Genomic DNA, 17,617 nt, shown 5'->3' with positions numbered 1-17,617 from the left:
AGCTGCCCCCCAAAAATACATACAATACTTTATTTTTATTATAGTTTGAGAGATATCTTTGTTTCTGTAAATCTACTAAATTGTGGATAGGTATATGCTTTTAGAAACTAGATGTCTTTATATAACCTGCTTCATTTCAACAACTCAATTTCATACAGCAGTAATCCAAACAAGTACATGTAATGATGTTTGTTTAGTGACAAGGAGATTAAATATGATAATAATGCACATCATCCAAAACAAAGTGTCAAAATGCTTTGCAATCCAATAAAATCAGACAACACACACACACACAAACACACACACACACACATTGTCAAAAGCATTAAGGTTTATATTAAAAGAAATACATATATAGATCATGGAAAACACAAAAGGCAGTGGAGAAGGGACTAATAAGAGAAACATAAAGAATCATAACATTATAACTATAAGCCTACATGTACAGATCCCATGCATCTGTACACCCATGTGTGATAGCAAACAGTTTCTCCATGGTGATTGCTTATGCCCCATCTCAACTTGAAATGAAAAGGCGAGGCTGACTGGCTGAGTCTTTCTCAGAGAGCACAGCACCATGGCTACTCACCAGCACATGTCCGAGTGAATAGATGAAAAGCCAAGCACGTCAGTGACATCTGCGCCGAAGCCCCCATCTACATTTTCAGCTCTTTTTTTGTAGCAGAATGACCATTCTTACACCTGTCTGCTGTTTTTTTTGTGCTTTATATATGTTCTATTGTATGAGTCTGAACTCCCTGCTGTGTTCTGTAATAATCTTCATTCGCTGGAAAATTCATAATTTCTGTTGGATATAATAACGTAACATAGTACATAATATATGATTTACTCCGCGGGAAGGCATATTTGCAGGTTTCTTGTGCAACATCAGTAAACAATGTCAGAGTGCAGTCATCCATGTTTCACAGTTTATTTTTGGGTTCGTAATACAGCCGTTGCTTGTAGAGTCCCCTTTAAGCCCTGACGTTCAGCTGTTCTATGAAATATCTTGAGGGCGATTGTTGATTAAGGGCTCTTGAGGCAGAGGCTGTTTTGGTGTACCGAATCCAGTATTGCTCACAGGTTGCCTGTAGGTTTGGACTTTTGTACCCATCTGGGATTGAGCACAGTCTATTGAGTAGGAAAATTTGTGCTTTCCTCAAGGGAGGTGCAAATACAAAGCATTTAAACATACATCATACATCTTGAGGTTTAAGCATTTTTATATTTCTTCATATTTTTCTAATCGCATCTTTGCACAGAGCCAAGCCAAATGGGCAAAATAGAATTACGCATTTCCCAACATCACTAGTCATGTAGCATAGAATGGCAAAAATGAAAATTCAAATGCAAGAACAATTTGAACACATTGTGCAGCAGTGCTATTGATAGGACAGGCATGTATCAGTGGGTTGTTATGGGTTCTTTTATGCGTTTTACCATTCTCCTTTGCTACACGGTAAACAAGCCAACACAAAGCCAACAGGCTGGTCCCTGGAGAACTGCCTGCGTACAAAGTGATGATAAGTGTCAGCACTGATTTCAGAAGGGTTCGTGTTCAGATCCCACCCCTCCCTCGCAATCCCTGGGAGTGCCTTTGAGCTACATCGCCGTGCTGCATGCTGTGTTGCATTTACCTCAAGGGAAGCAAATAAAAGAATTACAGAGGAGTCTTTACATTTTTGCAAGTGAAGCAACTGTGGTGCTCGGTAAAAGAGAGAGTTGAAACTTCAAATACCATCTGAGTAGTGGAATGAGCAGTGGACCTTTCAAAATGGGTTAAATAAATGAGGAGGAAGGTATTTGACCAGGGTCTGCCTATTATAAGCCCTGCTAAGCTATACCTATTTTACTTAGCCCTCAGTGTAGATGAGATTTATAAATGTACTGTAATGTGGCGACAGTTGCTGCACTGTTGTGTGTCCCACTGCCAGGCAGAGAATGGGAAATGAAGCAAACAGTCCACTGAAAAGACCAAATAGTTGGCTTGACCCTTGACCGGGCTTGCATGCTTTGTGGCCTGTCAGCTTTGTCCTTCTTGTCCATGGCATTTACCAGAAACAAACGGCCACGGATGGCTTCCTCCAGATTAAATGTTGACTCTCTCCACGACTGACAGTTTAGCTCAAGTTTTGCTCCTGACAGCAGGAGATGGTGAATAAACACGGTGAGCTCTATAAGAGAGGTGACATATGCATGCTGGGGCTTCAGGACACGACCAATGCAATCATCATGCCCCTAACGCAGCATCCATCAGCGGGCTGATAGATTTCATTAATACAAGACCTTTGGTGTTGTATCGGCTGTTCACCATGTACTCCTCCAGTGCCGCCAATATAATATTGACCTAATCGTTCTTCACCCCTGCAGCGCAGACATGGCACCTGAAATACCATTGTTATTTATCCTATAATGAGATGTTGACATTTATAGATAAATTGAAGGAAGAGTTGACACAATATTCGTGTGTGAGTGCATTGTATTATAAAACAAAATCTTGTATAATAGGCTTTTGCCAGTGCACTACACAATGAACAACAAGAGAGGCTAGTATTAATTAAAAAACCCTGTACACTGTGCGCATACTTTGCATTCCCTTTCACTGTCCCTTTTCAACAGTAAAAAAAAAAAGATAAAACACATAATAATACAAATAATTGAATTGCTCAATTGTAATGTCTTTACTATTTCTGCACAGAGTAATACAGTAACTGTACTTTTTTGTGCTCAAGCTATTGAGGTGTGCTAAGGATATAAAAAATCACGTAGTGTCAAAGAGGTCTGACCATCTGGCGACTAAGCGTCAGGGCAGGCTTTTGCCTTGATGGTTTTCATCTGCACCACTTAGCTGGTGAACACAACTGCGGATCATTCAGTGGTAGGAATACAGTGAAGATCTTCAGGACCCAAATGACGACGTATTGGCAGCCACACGCGTTCTAAGCCTTACACGTTACCCACAAAGCACAACAGCGAAGGAAATTTACCTTGAAATGCAAAAACCTCTTGCTGTTTTCTGGATGCCATTGGTTGCATGCCTGTTTTGTGTCACTTTGAGTTCAACAACACGCTTCAGGCTCCTTGAGTAAACAGACCACTCTGACAAGGACTTCAACTGATTTGCAAAACTAAGATATATGAGTTTTAGTCCGGCTCCTGGAAGAGTTGATCATCTCTTCATTGGAAACTAAAGTGCTCATTGGAGTTGGAACTGGAGAAATCTAAACCAAGGCAAAAATCTGTGTTTGCATTACCAGCAGTGATTTAGGAGCACTCTTGGTTACAATTAAAACAACTGGGAGACTGACGTTATTGAAGTGTAGATATTACAGGTTCAATTGACGCTTTATTCCGTGTACTTTTAACGCCAAATTAGGAAAAACATTCCTTGAAAAAATCCACTAAAAGCTTGCTCTATATCCTTTGCTGTTAATTGGGGTGTTTTGTCATGTTTTAGGTGATGTGGTGAAGACAGAAATATGCACTTTGCTCAATGCTGACAGATGAAAATGGTCCATATGTCCATCGTTACACACCAACGACGGCCTTCCCGTGAGATAAATGGCAGTTTCTGTGATCCCTCTATTGTTCAGAACATTGAAGGGGTTGATGGCCATCAGACAGCTCTGACTTCAAACAGGATTATTCAAGGCTGGTTACTTGTCATGGTAATTTTAATGCTCCAACAAGCTTCAAGTGTTCTTTCTTTAGAGTTGTTCAAGGTTTATTTTTGTTGGAGTTGTACTTTGAGGTGGGGTCTTAAGGTCATCTTTGTACTCATGACTTGTTCTCCTGAGATTAAAACTCTGCCATATGAAGAAGGTTGTTGTAGTGACTGCACAGGTTCAATGATAAAAAAAGGATCTTGCCTGTCTGTTAATGGAGTACCATAAAATAACTCCTATTAATATTCTAGCTGCTCTTAGAAACAGATCTAATTTTTTATAGTGGTAATCCACATGTTTTGAGTTTAACCAATTCGATTGGGAAATGTGAAATTGACCGATACTTGGTGTGCCACTTGTTTAAGACAAGGTTGTTTTATGTGGACGAAAGCTCTTGCTATTGATTCTCAGAGGGAGAAAAAAAATGGAATCAGTTTTGCTAGAAGTAGTACAGTAGGCCGTTCTCAATGGCAATGAATGGGAACTTTTGAAAATAGTTCAGCTTTATTATCCAGAAGTCATTTGAAACAGATGCCATTGAGAAATTGCACAGAAAACATTCACATCTACCAAACCATCTGTTCTCCTTTTATTCCAAAAGGGTAGACCATGAATGAAAAGAAGCACAAAATTGAAGGATTTTGAGTCCAGCTTTTACTCAAATGAGCATTCATTCACTGATATTCAAAAGGCTGTATGAATATTGGACTACTTGTGGCCAAAACATATCTACACCTGACATTGTTGAAAAGCAAAGATGCCAAAGAGAGCCAATATAGGATCCTCCACTAATGCAATGCATTAAACAATTCACGGGACAATGTTATTGTGTTGATGCGTTATTTTGGAAAAAAGTATTATCCATTGTTTTTGGTTTCCAGACAGAAAATAAGGGAAATACAAAGATCCATTCTGTGAATCGTCACTCTATTTTTTGTATTTTGTAAGCGCTAAAGTAAGTCATTTTTCTAAATGTGAGATGAGCTACTCATTGCTGGATGTTTTAAAGGAAAATGGCTAGTTTGATCATCCATAATGACCAATACATTAGTTAACTAGTCACAACGTTATTGCAGTAAGTGGCTCCATTTCATTTCATTCAATTATTTTGTAGCAAAATGCAAATCATGAGGGGATTTTGTAACATAATTAATCAAACATAAATGCCGCATGTTTTTGATCTTTTGAATTGATTCGGATGTTTGTCCAATAAACATGAGGTTGTGTGTTTGCTTGTGTAAGCAAATCAGCAGTGAAATTTACAATACGTAAATTGTTATTTCATTTGCATGTACATATTTTAGTAGTTTTCACAATACATTAAATAAAATTTGTGACATGAAATATGATAACATACATCCAAGTTTAAATCCTAGTCCAATCAATTTAGCTTATTATCTCTGAATAGGAAATGTGAAAATGTGAAAAGTATTACCCTCAGGTTTGTAATCATTATTCAGTATTTACATGCGGAACATTCCTTTAAGACAAATGCCCTCGAGTCATTCTCTATGTTGATCATCACCACTAAAATATTGAAATGATTTTTTCTCCAATAGATGGTTTACTTTCTTTTATGGTTGCCTTATTCTGATGTTCTTTTGTCTCTCAGCTACACTCAGATGTGGACAAAGGAGATGGCAAGGTGAAGTATGTGTTAACTGGCGAGGGCGCCACCTCCATCTTCACCATTGATGAGAACACAGGGGACATCCACGCCACAAAGCGCCTTGATCGGGAGGCACAGCCCTACTACACCCTCCAAGCTCAAGCTGTAGACCGAGTCACCAATATACCCGTAGAGCCCAGGTCTGAATTTGTTGTCAAGGTCCAGGACATCAACGATAATGAGCCAAAGTTTCTTGATGGACCATACTTGGCAGGGGTACCAGAGATGTCACCCTTAGGTAAGCTTCCCCATTTCTCTTAAATATAATCCCATATAGTTCCCTCTTATATAGCCTCTCTTTCCCGTCCTTTTACTTTATCCCTGTTTTCTACTCTCTCTTATACTCTCACTTTCTCTTTGACTTGCCCTCGCTCAGACAACTGCGTTTGATAATTTTCCACCTCACTGAATTTTTCTTTATCTCTCTCAGTCTTTAGGTCATGGGGGGAATAGTGAAGTTTGCAATATTAATTTAAATCCAGCGTGTTTGCTTTGTAAGACTCAATACGTGCTAATCACATTGGACCCAATTTAAACTGCTGTTCTAGTACATGAGCTCTTCGTCAATGAAGGTCCAGGTTAAACTACGTGGATTTTTGCACGCAGGTCGTCTTTGTTCTTTTCATGAACACTCTACATAATGCTGGGTAACAAATTCAATACTTTTTGGACACAGACCAAAATGCCTCCTTTGTATTGAGTATTGAAAAATGTCTTGTCATTTAATACCAAATTTCAATACCTAAGACGTAAATGACATCAGAGTCAGTGAGCCAATAAGAATGCAGCACACTTCTACCAATATCTAATAATGCTGGTGATTGGCTGTCTATGATGTTACACGTCATAAAGAGACGCAGGAAAAACTCTACATTACGCACAGAGATGGGGCTTACGTAGTAGGCGCTGAAAAGTAAATAAAACGATTCGTGCCGTAATGTGTAATGATGTAATTTCTTTTCGTTAAAATGGATTTTTTCCAAATTTGTATTAAAAAAAGTATTGTTCTGGAACCATTTTCAAAGTCACAGTATTGGTATTAGTACTGGTATCAATAGAAAATATATATATATAATACCCAGCCCTACTCTACACTGGTAAAGAAGTATTGAGGAGTACTTTTATCCTCGTGAGGTCTTGAGCTTTTGAATACCTTTGTACATCTGATGGTGTACAGAAAGTGTGCATTTTACGCATTTAGAAATTTAAAAAAACTTAATGAAAGAGAGTAAAATAACGGCATGAAAAAGTCAAAGGAAAAACAAATCAGGAGTCAAAGTTATTAGACAAATTGATATTTGAGCCCGGACCATATGTCTGTACAAAATGTCATGGCAATGTATCCAATAGTTGTTTAGACAAAAGTTTTGCACCGACTGGACAACATTGCCATTTACCCAGCCACTCTGCTAGCATGGCTAAAAACATCAGTTGTCGTTGTCTTAAGGACTTATCAGCTCATATTCCGTAGATCACATTAGCATTTACTACTGTAGAAATTTCTTTTATCTAACTGTTTTAAATGCAGTCTTGGAAGAAGCCATCATATCAGACCATGTCTTTAACTTACTGCTTCTTGCTGCACGGTCAAGATTTCCTTCAAGGCTTAGAACAGGTCGCGCTCAAGCTCAAAATGCTAGTAAATGCAAATGAGCCCCAACAACATCCTGAGGCTTTTTAACTTAGCAGGTGTATAAGAAACAGAGAGAGTGACCTTCATATTGAAAAGCCATGCTTTATGAGCTCTTTATATGGTACTTAACATACCACTTAAAATATTTGTTTTCAACCCTTGTTATGGTTATTTTAAGGGCTTTCTTAGACTGAATTTTTCACGTTTAATGCTTATTAAACTTCATTTTGGTCGAGAAGAAATTAATGGTGCTGGTTGTAAAATGTTTTTTTTTTTAAATGTTTTTAAGTCATTGTATTATAATGGAGTCTGATGTGCCTTAATTTACATGTTTATCACCTCACACATGTCAGGAAAGACCTCTAGGCTTAGCAATGCTGATGAGTGATGCATGTTTTAAATAATGACTCAAGCTAACTTATTGTCTGAATCAGGCTTAAAGGCCATGGGCATGTTTTCCACAAATTGGACTCAGACTTCATACTAGCTGGTATGTACAGGTACCTCTCAGCAGAGAAATGCATTTCAGAGCAGCACAGACCTCCATAACTTCATCCAGCTCCTCCCAGGGGTTCCCAAGGCGCTTCTAGGCATGCTGGGAGCTTTGGTTTAATCACAAGTGAACTATGAGTAATGGGATGAACTTGACTGTTAATTGGTAGAAAATGTGTGATTTGTGGTATGTTGCAGTTCATTTGATTTAAAACATCCAAACACAATTTGGAATCTAGAGGTCACTGTCGATCAGGATGTCAGAGTGTTTTTTAAAGAGTGACAGATTTGATAATGTGAACGTGCCTGGGGCCAGTTTTAAATGGCAATGTAAACAAATCAACACCACTCAGATGTGAAGAAATTTAAAAAATACTTGAAGTTAATAGATATTTGAGTAGACAATTGAGTTAATCTGTGATCTTTGGTTTCATCCAGACTTTATAAAACTGCCTTTACAGACGTAGCTCTCACGCCGTGCTACAGACAGTAGTTGTTCCTTGTGATGTCTGGATGCTACTGGGTAGTTTAATCAATAATAATACCTCATCTTTTATTAGTTGATTTATTTTGTATGAATAACCTGATCTGAAAAATGACTAAAGCTGTGAGATAAATGTAGTTCTCAAAGTAAATTCCCCTTTGAGATATAGTAGTTTATATATGAAATATGAAGTAACACAACATGGAAAATACACATAGATTGATAGTGATAGCGATCTACTCAATACTAATTACTAACCACTGATATTTTTAGAATCACAATTCATAATTAATCTGGAGTGGTAAACATAATTTTTTTAGATACACGTACATTTTTCAATGAGTATGCGCTTTGAATTTGAATAGGGTGCCAGGATGCGTAGTAAACCCTCCAAAAATGTGTTTACAAGTGTCTTGGGGGCCATCCAGAGGTCCAGGCTAAGCTCTCAATGTCCCTAAATCCTAGAAACACCCCTGATAATATATTATCACCTTTTTAAGTTCATATGGTGAAAAGGTGCTGCATTTGGAAACAACCAAGATCAGTGAGAGTGAAGCAAAACATTAGGGTAGAGGGATAAAAAAAAAAAAAAAAAAAATTAAAGGTAAGGCTGTAAAGCTCCAGAGAACTGAGGGAAACTGCACATGACCATTTTCTGTTGGTTATTAAGTAAGCACTACCGCTTTGACAATTTTAATATAACATTATTTCAACATTTTACAACCATGGTAGATTAAAACACACAATTCAGAAATTCCTCAAACCTGTAGACATCAAGAACTGAAATCCTCATTGTGCGGATAAGCATCAACTGGAAACCTCAAACATGTATGGTCCCATAAAGATGGAAATTAGTAAAAAAGAAAGGTGTTTATGGCTTTTTTATAACCTTCAAAGTCAAAAATGAAAATGTCAGCAGGCATGCGGAGGAAGTGGTAGTCGTTCCAAGGGAAGCAATGCTGTGCTTACTTCACAGGCAGGGAGATCTCTGAAGGATTACACAGCCGACTGTCAACAGGGGGTACAGAGCTCAGGCTTAAGGAACTAAAGGATTAGAGTACAAGGGCTTGGAGTCTCGTGTCCAACCCGAGATAAGACAGCAACTCGGTACATCAACCACAGAGGAGGAATGCGTTCACACCACGAGCGCCGAGGCACAGGGTCACCCTCGCCACTTTATTGACTCTGCCAGCTCCTGTGAAGGTCTTCATCGCAAGTTGAGAGAACAACAGCAGAAAAATGCATTGCCTCTCTTTGTAAATATCTGCTCAAATCAATCACCAATCCAGTAAAGAGCAGGAAAGGGCCCTGCACCTCTTGTCCTCATAATTCCTTTATAGATGTCTTTAAATCATTAATGGTCACAGCTCCGCACCCCTGATGAATGGGTTCAATTTAGTGGAAATCATGAATTCAATTAATTAAAGTAATTAGAGGCAGTGCTCGTCCATACACACAGAGACCTTATGGCCCAAGGATCTCTGAAGGCTTTTGTCTTAATCACAACAGGGATGTCAAATAAACGACAAGAGAGCTCGAGGACAGTTGGAGGTGTGACAATCGCGGGGCTTGGCTCTCTCCAGCTGCACAGCGAAGGGCCAAAAGAGCAGTTTGAGGGCTCATTACAAGCATAGAGAATGTAATGTCAACCCAAGGCCACAGCGCTTGAATTTACTACTCACCAGGTCCTTATCCAGCTGTCATTGTTCCTGTCTAATTCATGCCAGTGGAGATCAAGGATGGGACAGTCATTTCATTCTAGAAATGAGAAAGGACTTATTGAAAGTTGATTCAAATACTTTTCTTTTCATTATTTGGGGCCTGTTAGTCTCGCATTGCCAGACCTTCCTACACAGCGCTGCAGAGGAGGGGGTCTGGCTGGTCAACACTGTATTCAGGGATGGGAGAAAGACGTGCTCAGGTTTATTGGCATTTCTTTAAACAAATCACAATCCGTCATTTGCGGCACTAAGCGCCAGACGGAGCCACAGTGCCGCAGCAAAATAGCCTCGGAAACTTCTTTTGATGGAATGTGTACGTTCAAAAGGTTTTTTCGTTATGCAACAGAAAACGCAGATTGGACAGATAGTGATAGATATCTGAGAAGCAGTTAACCATAGTCTTCATAAATCAACCAGAATTTTAAATTCCAACTCAAAGAAAATGGAGGGTAAAGGAAATCCAGCCGAAAAAAGGATATCCGGCGGTATTCCAGCAGCAACAGAGCAATCCCAGAAGTAGAATGTTTTGGATATAGACTAGGGTCATGTTGATTGCTTTTTGCATTGTGTGTTACAAATATACACTCTATATACACTTTGTTAGGTACACCTTGTAAAGGTGTACCTTATAAAGTGTAAATAGAGTGTACATACTGTACATCTAAAGCAGTCCAATGCAACATCTATGTTTGCGAAGCTCACGTGTTCAGTTGCCATAATCTGAAATGTGTAAATGAGATGAAATGCTTATTACTAAGATCTTAGTCAAAAGTGGTACATTTACTCAAGCTGTGTACTTAATACACATTTGAGGTACTTGTACATTACCTTACATTTTATTAAAACTTCATACTTTTACTCCACTACATCTCATAGAAAAATATTTATGTTTATGTTTATCTAACTACATTTGTCTTACACTTTTTCATCCCCTTCCCGTCCGGTGAAAACTATGAATTTGGAGATTTTGAATATAAACGTTTTTAATAAACTGACAGGAGAAGTGTTCCTTTATGGGTTCAGAAATTCTCCTACTTCTTCTGCTAAATAGAAACTAAGCTGAAAACAGGGTTATTAGGGGTTACTATACTTATAGTGTGGTATTAGTACTTTTACTTGAGTAAAGGATCTCAATACTTCTTCCAGCCCTGGGTCTACTGCATGCTGGTGCTACTTTCAATTTTGTTGTCCTCCTTTTGTCATTAAACTAAACATTCTAGGTATCATAAAAGGAGATGGCATGAGTTGTATTTGATTGCATTAGATTGTACAGACATACCCAAAAAAGTAGCCACAGAGCGTACCTAGGGTAGTTGGTAACTTTCTTTACCTTACCGTACCTTAATTCGTTTTCTCATGGCAAATATATCAAAGTGAATTGAACTTTAAGCAATATTCCCTAAAGCAACAGGGCGCAGGTGTTAATGTGCACAAATGTAATCATCTTAATCAACGGTGGCAGCTTTGAATACTTCAAGGCATTGCAAAATTACTGTGCATAAACAGACTCTTTGAATGTACTGTAGGTATGGTTAATGTATCTGTGTTGCGTTTCCGTTTTCAAGTCACATATTTGGTTTCATGTTGCTCTTTTTTAGTCACATTGCTTTTTTATTTGCAGAAGATGACCCTTTATTGGAAAGCACATGTGGCTTGTATTAATATAAAAGTTTCATTCTGGGTCACATTCTTCAAATTTGCATTGAGAGTTTGCACTCAGAAAGGCATATTGTACTTGACAGTTGGATGTAGCAGCCTGTACACTCAAGGGGCTGAAGAATACCTGTCTCCCATTCGGATTTAAGCATGCCACATTTATTTTCATTACTGGCAGATGACAGTTGCTCACCCAAGATGCGTAATTGATTAGGAAACCTGTTTTGTACACAGCTGCGGGGAATAAACAAAAAAAATGTGAAGATCAGATCCATCACATCAGTGAGGATGGACAAATATTGAAGGGAAACAGATGGGGCAAATTGAGTAGCAGATGACAGCTTTGTGGAGCAGGAAATACTAATTTGGAATTTCAGGGTGTGTTTTTGACATCCGGTTCACCCGGCTGAGATTACCTTTTCATTCAGACAGAAGAACATGTTTGTTGCACCACCTGTAGAGAAAAGGAAAACAGAAACTGTGCTATATCTGAGTCCATATTGAATGTTAATTTACAGCCTTGTCCACAGAGCACTCTGTGAAGCGATTTTAACTATCAACCTATAATATAGATTTAGAACTCGCCAGAGCTCTCTTCTATACAGTCATCCTTTGACCTTGGTATTTTAAACTACCTGTAATATAACCTGTCATGACTAAGAGGTGATGATATAATCTAGGTGTCCTTCTACAGCTGGTCCTGGTGATAACTTCTCCAAGCTTCTCTATTATATTGTTCACATCCAGGGCCAGAGCCTGTTAATTCTGCTTTATGGCCAGAATGGAGGACTCTAATCTTCAATTTCCATGATCACTTTCATTCTGTAAAAAGCCTGTAAAAAACATCTCATGTTCCAAAGTGAGATTTTTATTAGGATGCTTTCTTCAAAGTAAAATATCAGCAACTTGCAGGACAGCAATTTCTGTCAGATTCTACAATATGTGCAACTAGTTGTTAAAGTGAAATATTCAAGCATCTTATTTTTTTGTTTTGTCCAACTGGGAAAAGCATGTATCTTCATTTTCAAGTTTATTTTGACAATGTCTATTGTTGATGATTTCACCGCTGCAAAGTGTGCAGTAGGCGTCAGCTTTAAGACCAACCCTGACGTACAGTCTAACAGAAAACAATATCCTTAACCACAGTGGCTGATTGTGATAATTAAACAATTAATTGCCTTTCCTCCCTATTATTTTATAGATATTAATTCCTGAACATGAAAAGTCTGTAACCATTAAATAAGCCCAGTTGGAGCAACAAGGCAAATGTATGACCGACCTATTGAAATTGATTGCCAATGATTGTCGCTGATTTTGTTTTCTCTGTGAAATCTTCAAACGCTTCTCTGCCTTTACCTTCCGAACCACGGCTGTCAGCTCACGTCACATCAACTGAGATCAGTTGGTGTGTTTGAAAAGAAATGCACAAGGAGTCATGTCTGCTGTCTTCCTCTCTGCCTCGAGGAAGAGTGGCAGAGGACAATACTGTACTGCATGCAGAAACAACAATTGCCAGCTGTCAGCCGAGTTAACAGTTGAGTTTGAAAACAAATTTCCTTCTTGTAAGCTGGAAGGAAGTTAGGGGACTTGGGGGCACTTCAGGGCACTAAAACAAAATCAGTCTTTATATCTTGGGTTTTATAACTTTATCTGCAGTACTCCACTTTTCCTGAGACTAAGGGGATATAACTATATGGCAATTGTTACTTTACAGTGTACATTAAATGTTATAATTTCCATTATTCAATAGTCAGATTCCTTCCCTGTCAATCAAACCTTAGCTACCTGTATTTTGCTCAGTGGATGCTGTTGTGTGGCTGACTGATGTGTGCATTACATAATACTAGTTAACACATGGATTTTTTATCAATTAGTTTCTTTATCTAACAGACAAAAATACCCATTGAACTTAGTTATTAATTGAGGGTTTTCTAAATGGTTTAAAGGTGTTTTTATCTGAATTTATTTAAAGGTGTTTTTGTGTGAATTATAGGCAAAGTCATACATTTCTTAAATTATACAGTAATACTTTACTAGAAGTAAGCTACATAAGATTGTAATGACACAGTCAGGATACATGAACCCTTACCTTAACCATAACCATAACTTGTCATTACAAAACTAAAAGAAGTGTTATGTCATACAGGTTTATGACTTGATCATAATGTTTATGACACGTTCACAACAATGTCATGTCAGTCTTATGTAGATACCTTCAAGTGTAACCAGTTTGTCAATCAAGTGCTTGTTTTTTATGGATTAAATGCTTAGATTAGATGATAGATAACTTGCGTTGGTTTGGTAAAATTAAATGTAACCTTAACCTTTTTTTTACTCTAGAAGGAGCCATGTTCAGCCATCTTAACCAGAAGATCTGCTTTCCACTGTGTACTAGCACCAGAATTTGTCATTCTAAACAAAAAACACATGTGATGTGTGTGCTGCTATGCTGGCTTTCGCCTTCAGATTTCAATTTGTTTTTGAAGTTACATTTTTCTCTCTGCAGATCAACATCTTCTCCAGAAGCAGTTTGTGGACCCTACAGTCTGTAACTGAATGGGCTTAACATCAGTACAAATATTTTACCTGGAAAATAAAATGGAAGAAAAAAGGAACTAAAGGAAGGAAAATAAGTTTTCCCAACTGTGCCTTTTTCGGAATCTTTGTTTCATAGCATTCTACAGAGATTATATTCAGTCCTAATTATTTGAACACAAAGTTACAGTCTCCTCTCATGACATCACCTGAGGACAAGTTCAAACTCTTTGACTCTTCTAAAAAAAAAAAAAAACATTAGCAGTTTTGGGATAATTATGATATGAGATACATAATAATTTCTTTTTTGGTGTGGGTGAAGTGTCTCTTTAACAGAGCACAGCTTGGTTGCAGAACCCATTTGGCTGCTAAATTAGAATCAACAGATTGAAGTTACCGGAAAGGATGCTGCTGACTGATCTGCGGGAGGGAAATGAAAACAATGGCAGGGAAATGATCTCCAAAGGCTCAAAATTACACTTTAATCCTGCTGTAGCATCGCTGCAAACTATGGCAACAACCGAAAGTGTTATTTATTTAGCAGTGTTTGAGGCCGAGAGCCAGAACACAGCACATGTTACATTCCTTTGGTCCTGCTGAATTGAAGAACTGCTTTAAACTCGGGCATTTTGTGTAAAAATGAAACTTAAAACAAAACTAAAGTAAACATCAACCCCAACAAAGGAAGACAGTTATTGACTAATGAGATTATTTACCGCCTCAGAAGTCACATTTTGATTGCCTTCTCCCTTTTTTTCCACTTTCAAGTGGAATTGGTCACACACTCGGTTGATATGATCACTGTTTCCACATTTAGCTCTGTCTGACTTGGCTTCTGGATGCTGTCTTGGAAACTAATGATGGGTTGTCTGCCCACAGGAACCATGGTAGTGCAAGTGGCAGCCACAGATGCAGACGACCCAACATATGGGAACAGTGCCAGGGTGGTCTACAGCATCACCCATGGACAGCCGTACTTCTCAGTGGAGCCTAAGACAGGTAAAGTACAACATGTGTCAGACAAAATGATGGGGATGTGATACAGGACACAGATGTGGCAACAGTATGGAAGCAAATGAGAGACATAAGTCTTTGAACTGTAACAGCCACTGAATACTTAATATTATAATATTTATTTTGAAAAACATATACTGAATTGATTTGTTCTGAATCAATTTGAATTCAAATTCAATTTGAAGTGTAAATATGAACATTCTTGATTTTCATTTTAAAAACCTGAATTTCAATAACTATTTTTTCAATGGTCACAAATTCAGATTTACTTACAACTTACAAAATTTCTGATAAAGTAGATTCAGGTTGTTTGAATTTGATTGCTCAAATTCTCATTGAAAAATTCAAGTTAAATATTCACACAGTAATATCTAGGCTACCCAGGAACCGACGTCTGGCCTATCAGAGCATGGCCTGTTGGTCATGTGGTACAACATACATACTTGTGTTGAGCCCTGAGTTTTTAATGTACATAAACAGCAAACTTACCGGAGCACCTTGGTTTTCCCTGGCAGTCATCTTTACAGGTTCAATACCCGTGCCGATTTCATGGATCACATGACAGACAGGCTGTGCTCTGATAGGCCAAATATCAGTTCCTGGGTAGCTGAATTTGTGACCATTTAAAAATATTTATTGAAATTCAGGTTTTTAAAATGAAAATCAAGAATGTTCATATTTCAATTTCAAAGAGGTGAATTCAGACCAAATCAATTCAGATACATCTTTTTCAAAATAAAAAATATTTAGACATTAAGGATTGGCTGAAAAAGCTTCACTAAACATTGAGTCATTTAAAGGCCCTGAAAACAAGCATTGGAATATACTGACACTTCTCCTTTGTTGCCAACAAAGTAAAGTTTCAAAGAATGCAGCAGACAACCTAATTCTATTAAGTGTAGTCACTTGTTGCAATAAAGATTACAGCAATCATAAAACTCTTAAATAAAGCAGGCTGTGAAAAGGGCTGAAATAAACTGCAAGATAAGATGTGATGTAGTTTGTTGACTTGTGGAGCGTTTTATCCTGAGAAGTGCAGTGGCAGTCCTCGCTACATCTTCATAGCTGGCTCATTAGCCACTGCCCTGCCGAGGCTTGGCTACTTCATGCAGAGCACTCTTGCAAGAAAACAGAAAAATATGGGCCATTCCATAATGTCAGGCTTCATATTCTGCTTCAAGAGCAACACACACACACGCCAGGATTTTTATGAATGTAGTTTTAAATCATGAACTGGTGAAAGCCACTGCAATGCAGGGATTTATGTCAGTTATTTTTCACACTCAGGCAGACACAGAGATATGAAGGATGCTAAATAAAAAATCTCCACAGTGACCTGTAAGGTCCACTGTAAACATTCAATAAGCCCAACCACTGGAAGAAAATAGAGCATTCAAGAAAAATATATGTATTTCGCAAAAAAGGAAATAACTTCACACTGTATCTGAGGAAGGTTTCAGCACACTTAGCTGTGAAGTCTGCGCAGTATGACAGAATTTCGATGTTGTTTTTTGCTTTCTAGAGACCTTTGACTAATGAAGCCTCCCGCTGAAGCTTTCATTAGGGAACATTTCTGTGTTTCCATGTTTTGGGGCGAACATTTACATGTTTTATACACTCAAAATGAAAAGTTTCTCATGGATACTCTTTAAGCGCCAACTGTTCATCTGGGAATTCTCTGAGGATGTAAATCTTTGATTTAAACTGATTCCTCATGGTTGCTTAGAAGCTAAAACTTCTGTAGGCTAATTAATGTGTTAGAAGGCTTTGATTACCTTCCTTAAAGTGTAACTGTCGCCAAAATGCAACCTAAGGTCTTTTTGTGAATGTACTGTATTTTTGTTCTGGGTCAAACGGCCTTCTGAATGGGAGCTCTAGGGGCACTTCTACAATCACGATCAAAACCACTATTTTTAAAACACTACAAACACAGAAAACACTGAAACTTTGCTGGAGGTATCACCAGGGGCTCTAAACATGAACTTGAGCATTGAGAACATTGTGTACACAGAGTTCATGAAAAAGAGAGTTTTTGAACAACTCACTTTAGCAGTTGGTTTTTCAAGTTTGTTGCCGTCTTGCCCCTCAAAAAGAGTTTGTGTTCACAAACAATGTTGTCAATGCTTGAGTTCATGTGTAGAGCCCCTGGTGATACTTTGAGCAAAGTGTCAGTGTTTGTAGTGTTTTAAGTCCAAATAGTGATTCTGATGTGATCATAGTATTGCCCCTAGCACTCCCATTCAAAAGGCCGTTTGACCCAAATCGGAAATACGGTCTATCTTAAAAGTGCCGCTTCCGTCCTAATTATGCTTTTAAATGAAAGTTTGAGTCGGGGAGATTCACAAGAAGACCCTAAGTTGCATTTTGGTGAAAGTTATGCTTTAAGATGAATTTGGTTTGGAATTTGTGAATTATTTGTGCTTCTATGTTTTACTTTTATTTATTTCTGCTAATATTTCAGCGGATGATCAAGTATCTGACATCCATGGATGTTGGTAAATCTGGTCATTTTTGGTAGCCATCATTTAGGATCAACCATAGTTGGTATTTAGACTAAGCAAGTCTTTCACATACCCCAGAGATTCAATGTATATGTCCAAATTAATGGATTTGGTCTCTTTCATTTCCTGAGGGAAATATCTTGATCTTAAGCTACTCAATGCTTGGCTATTTTCAATAACTAGATGATTATTATATCTATACTGTATATATAGTTATTCAGTGCTGAGCTGGTATCATTCAGTGGGT

The 17,617-nt window shown here is 38.0% G+C and overlaps 1 protein-coding gene across 1 annotated transcript in view; it reads left to right on the top strand.

Moving 5' to 3' along the window:
- The window catches only part of LOC117938007 (cadherin-7-like), an 86,176-nt gene that overhangs the window by 28,998 nt on the left and 39,561 nt on the right, over window positions 1-17,617 (top strand). Inside the window, exons 3-4 of the mRNA XM_034862317.1 lie at window positions 5,278-5,572; window positions 14,735-14,854. Coding sequence (XP_034718208.1) covers window positions 5,278-5,572; window positions 14,735-14,854 — 415 coding nt within the window. The remainder of the gene's footprint in view (window positions 1-5,277; window positions 5,573-14,734; window positions 14,855-17,617) is intronic.

This window comes from Etheostoma cragini, chromosome 22, assembly GCF_013103735.1.
Source record: "Etheostoma cragini isolate CJK2018 chromosome 22, CSU_Ecrag_1.0, whole genome shotgun sequence".
NCBI lineage: Eukaryota > Metazoa > Chordata > Actinopteri > Perciformes > Percidae > Etheostoma > Etheostoma cragini.
The sequence above is the reverse complement of the archived record's forward strand: the minus strand, read 5'-3'. Positions and strand labels throughout refer to the sequence as shown.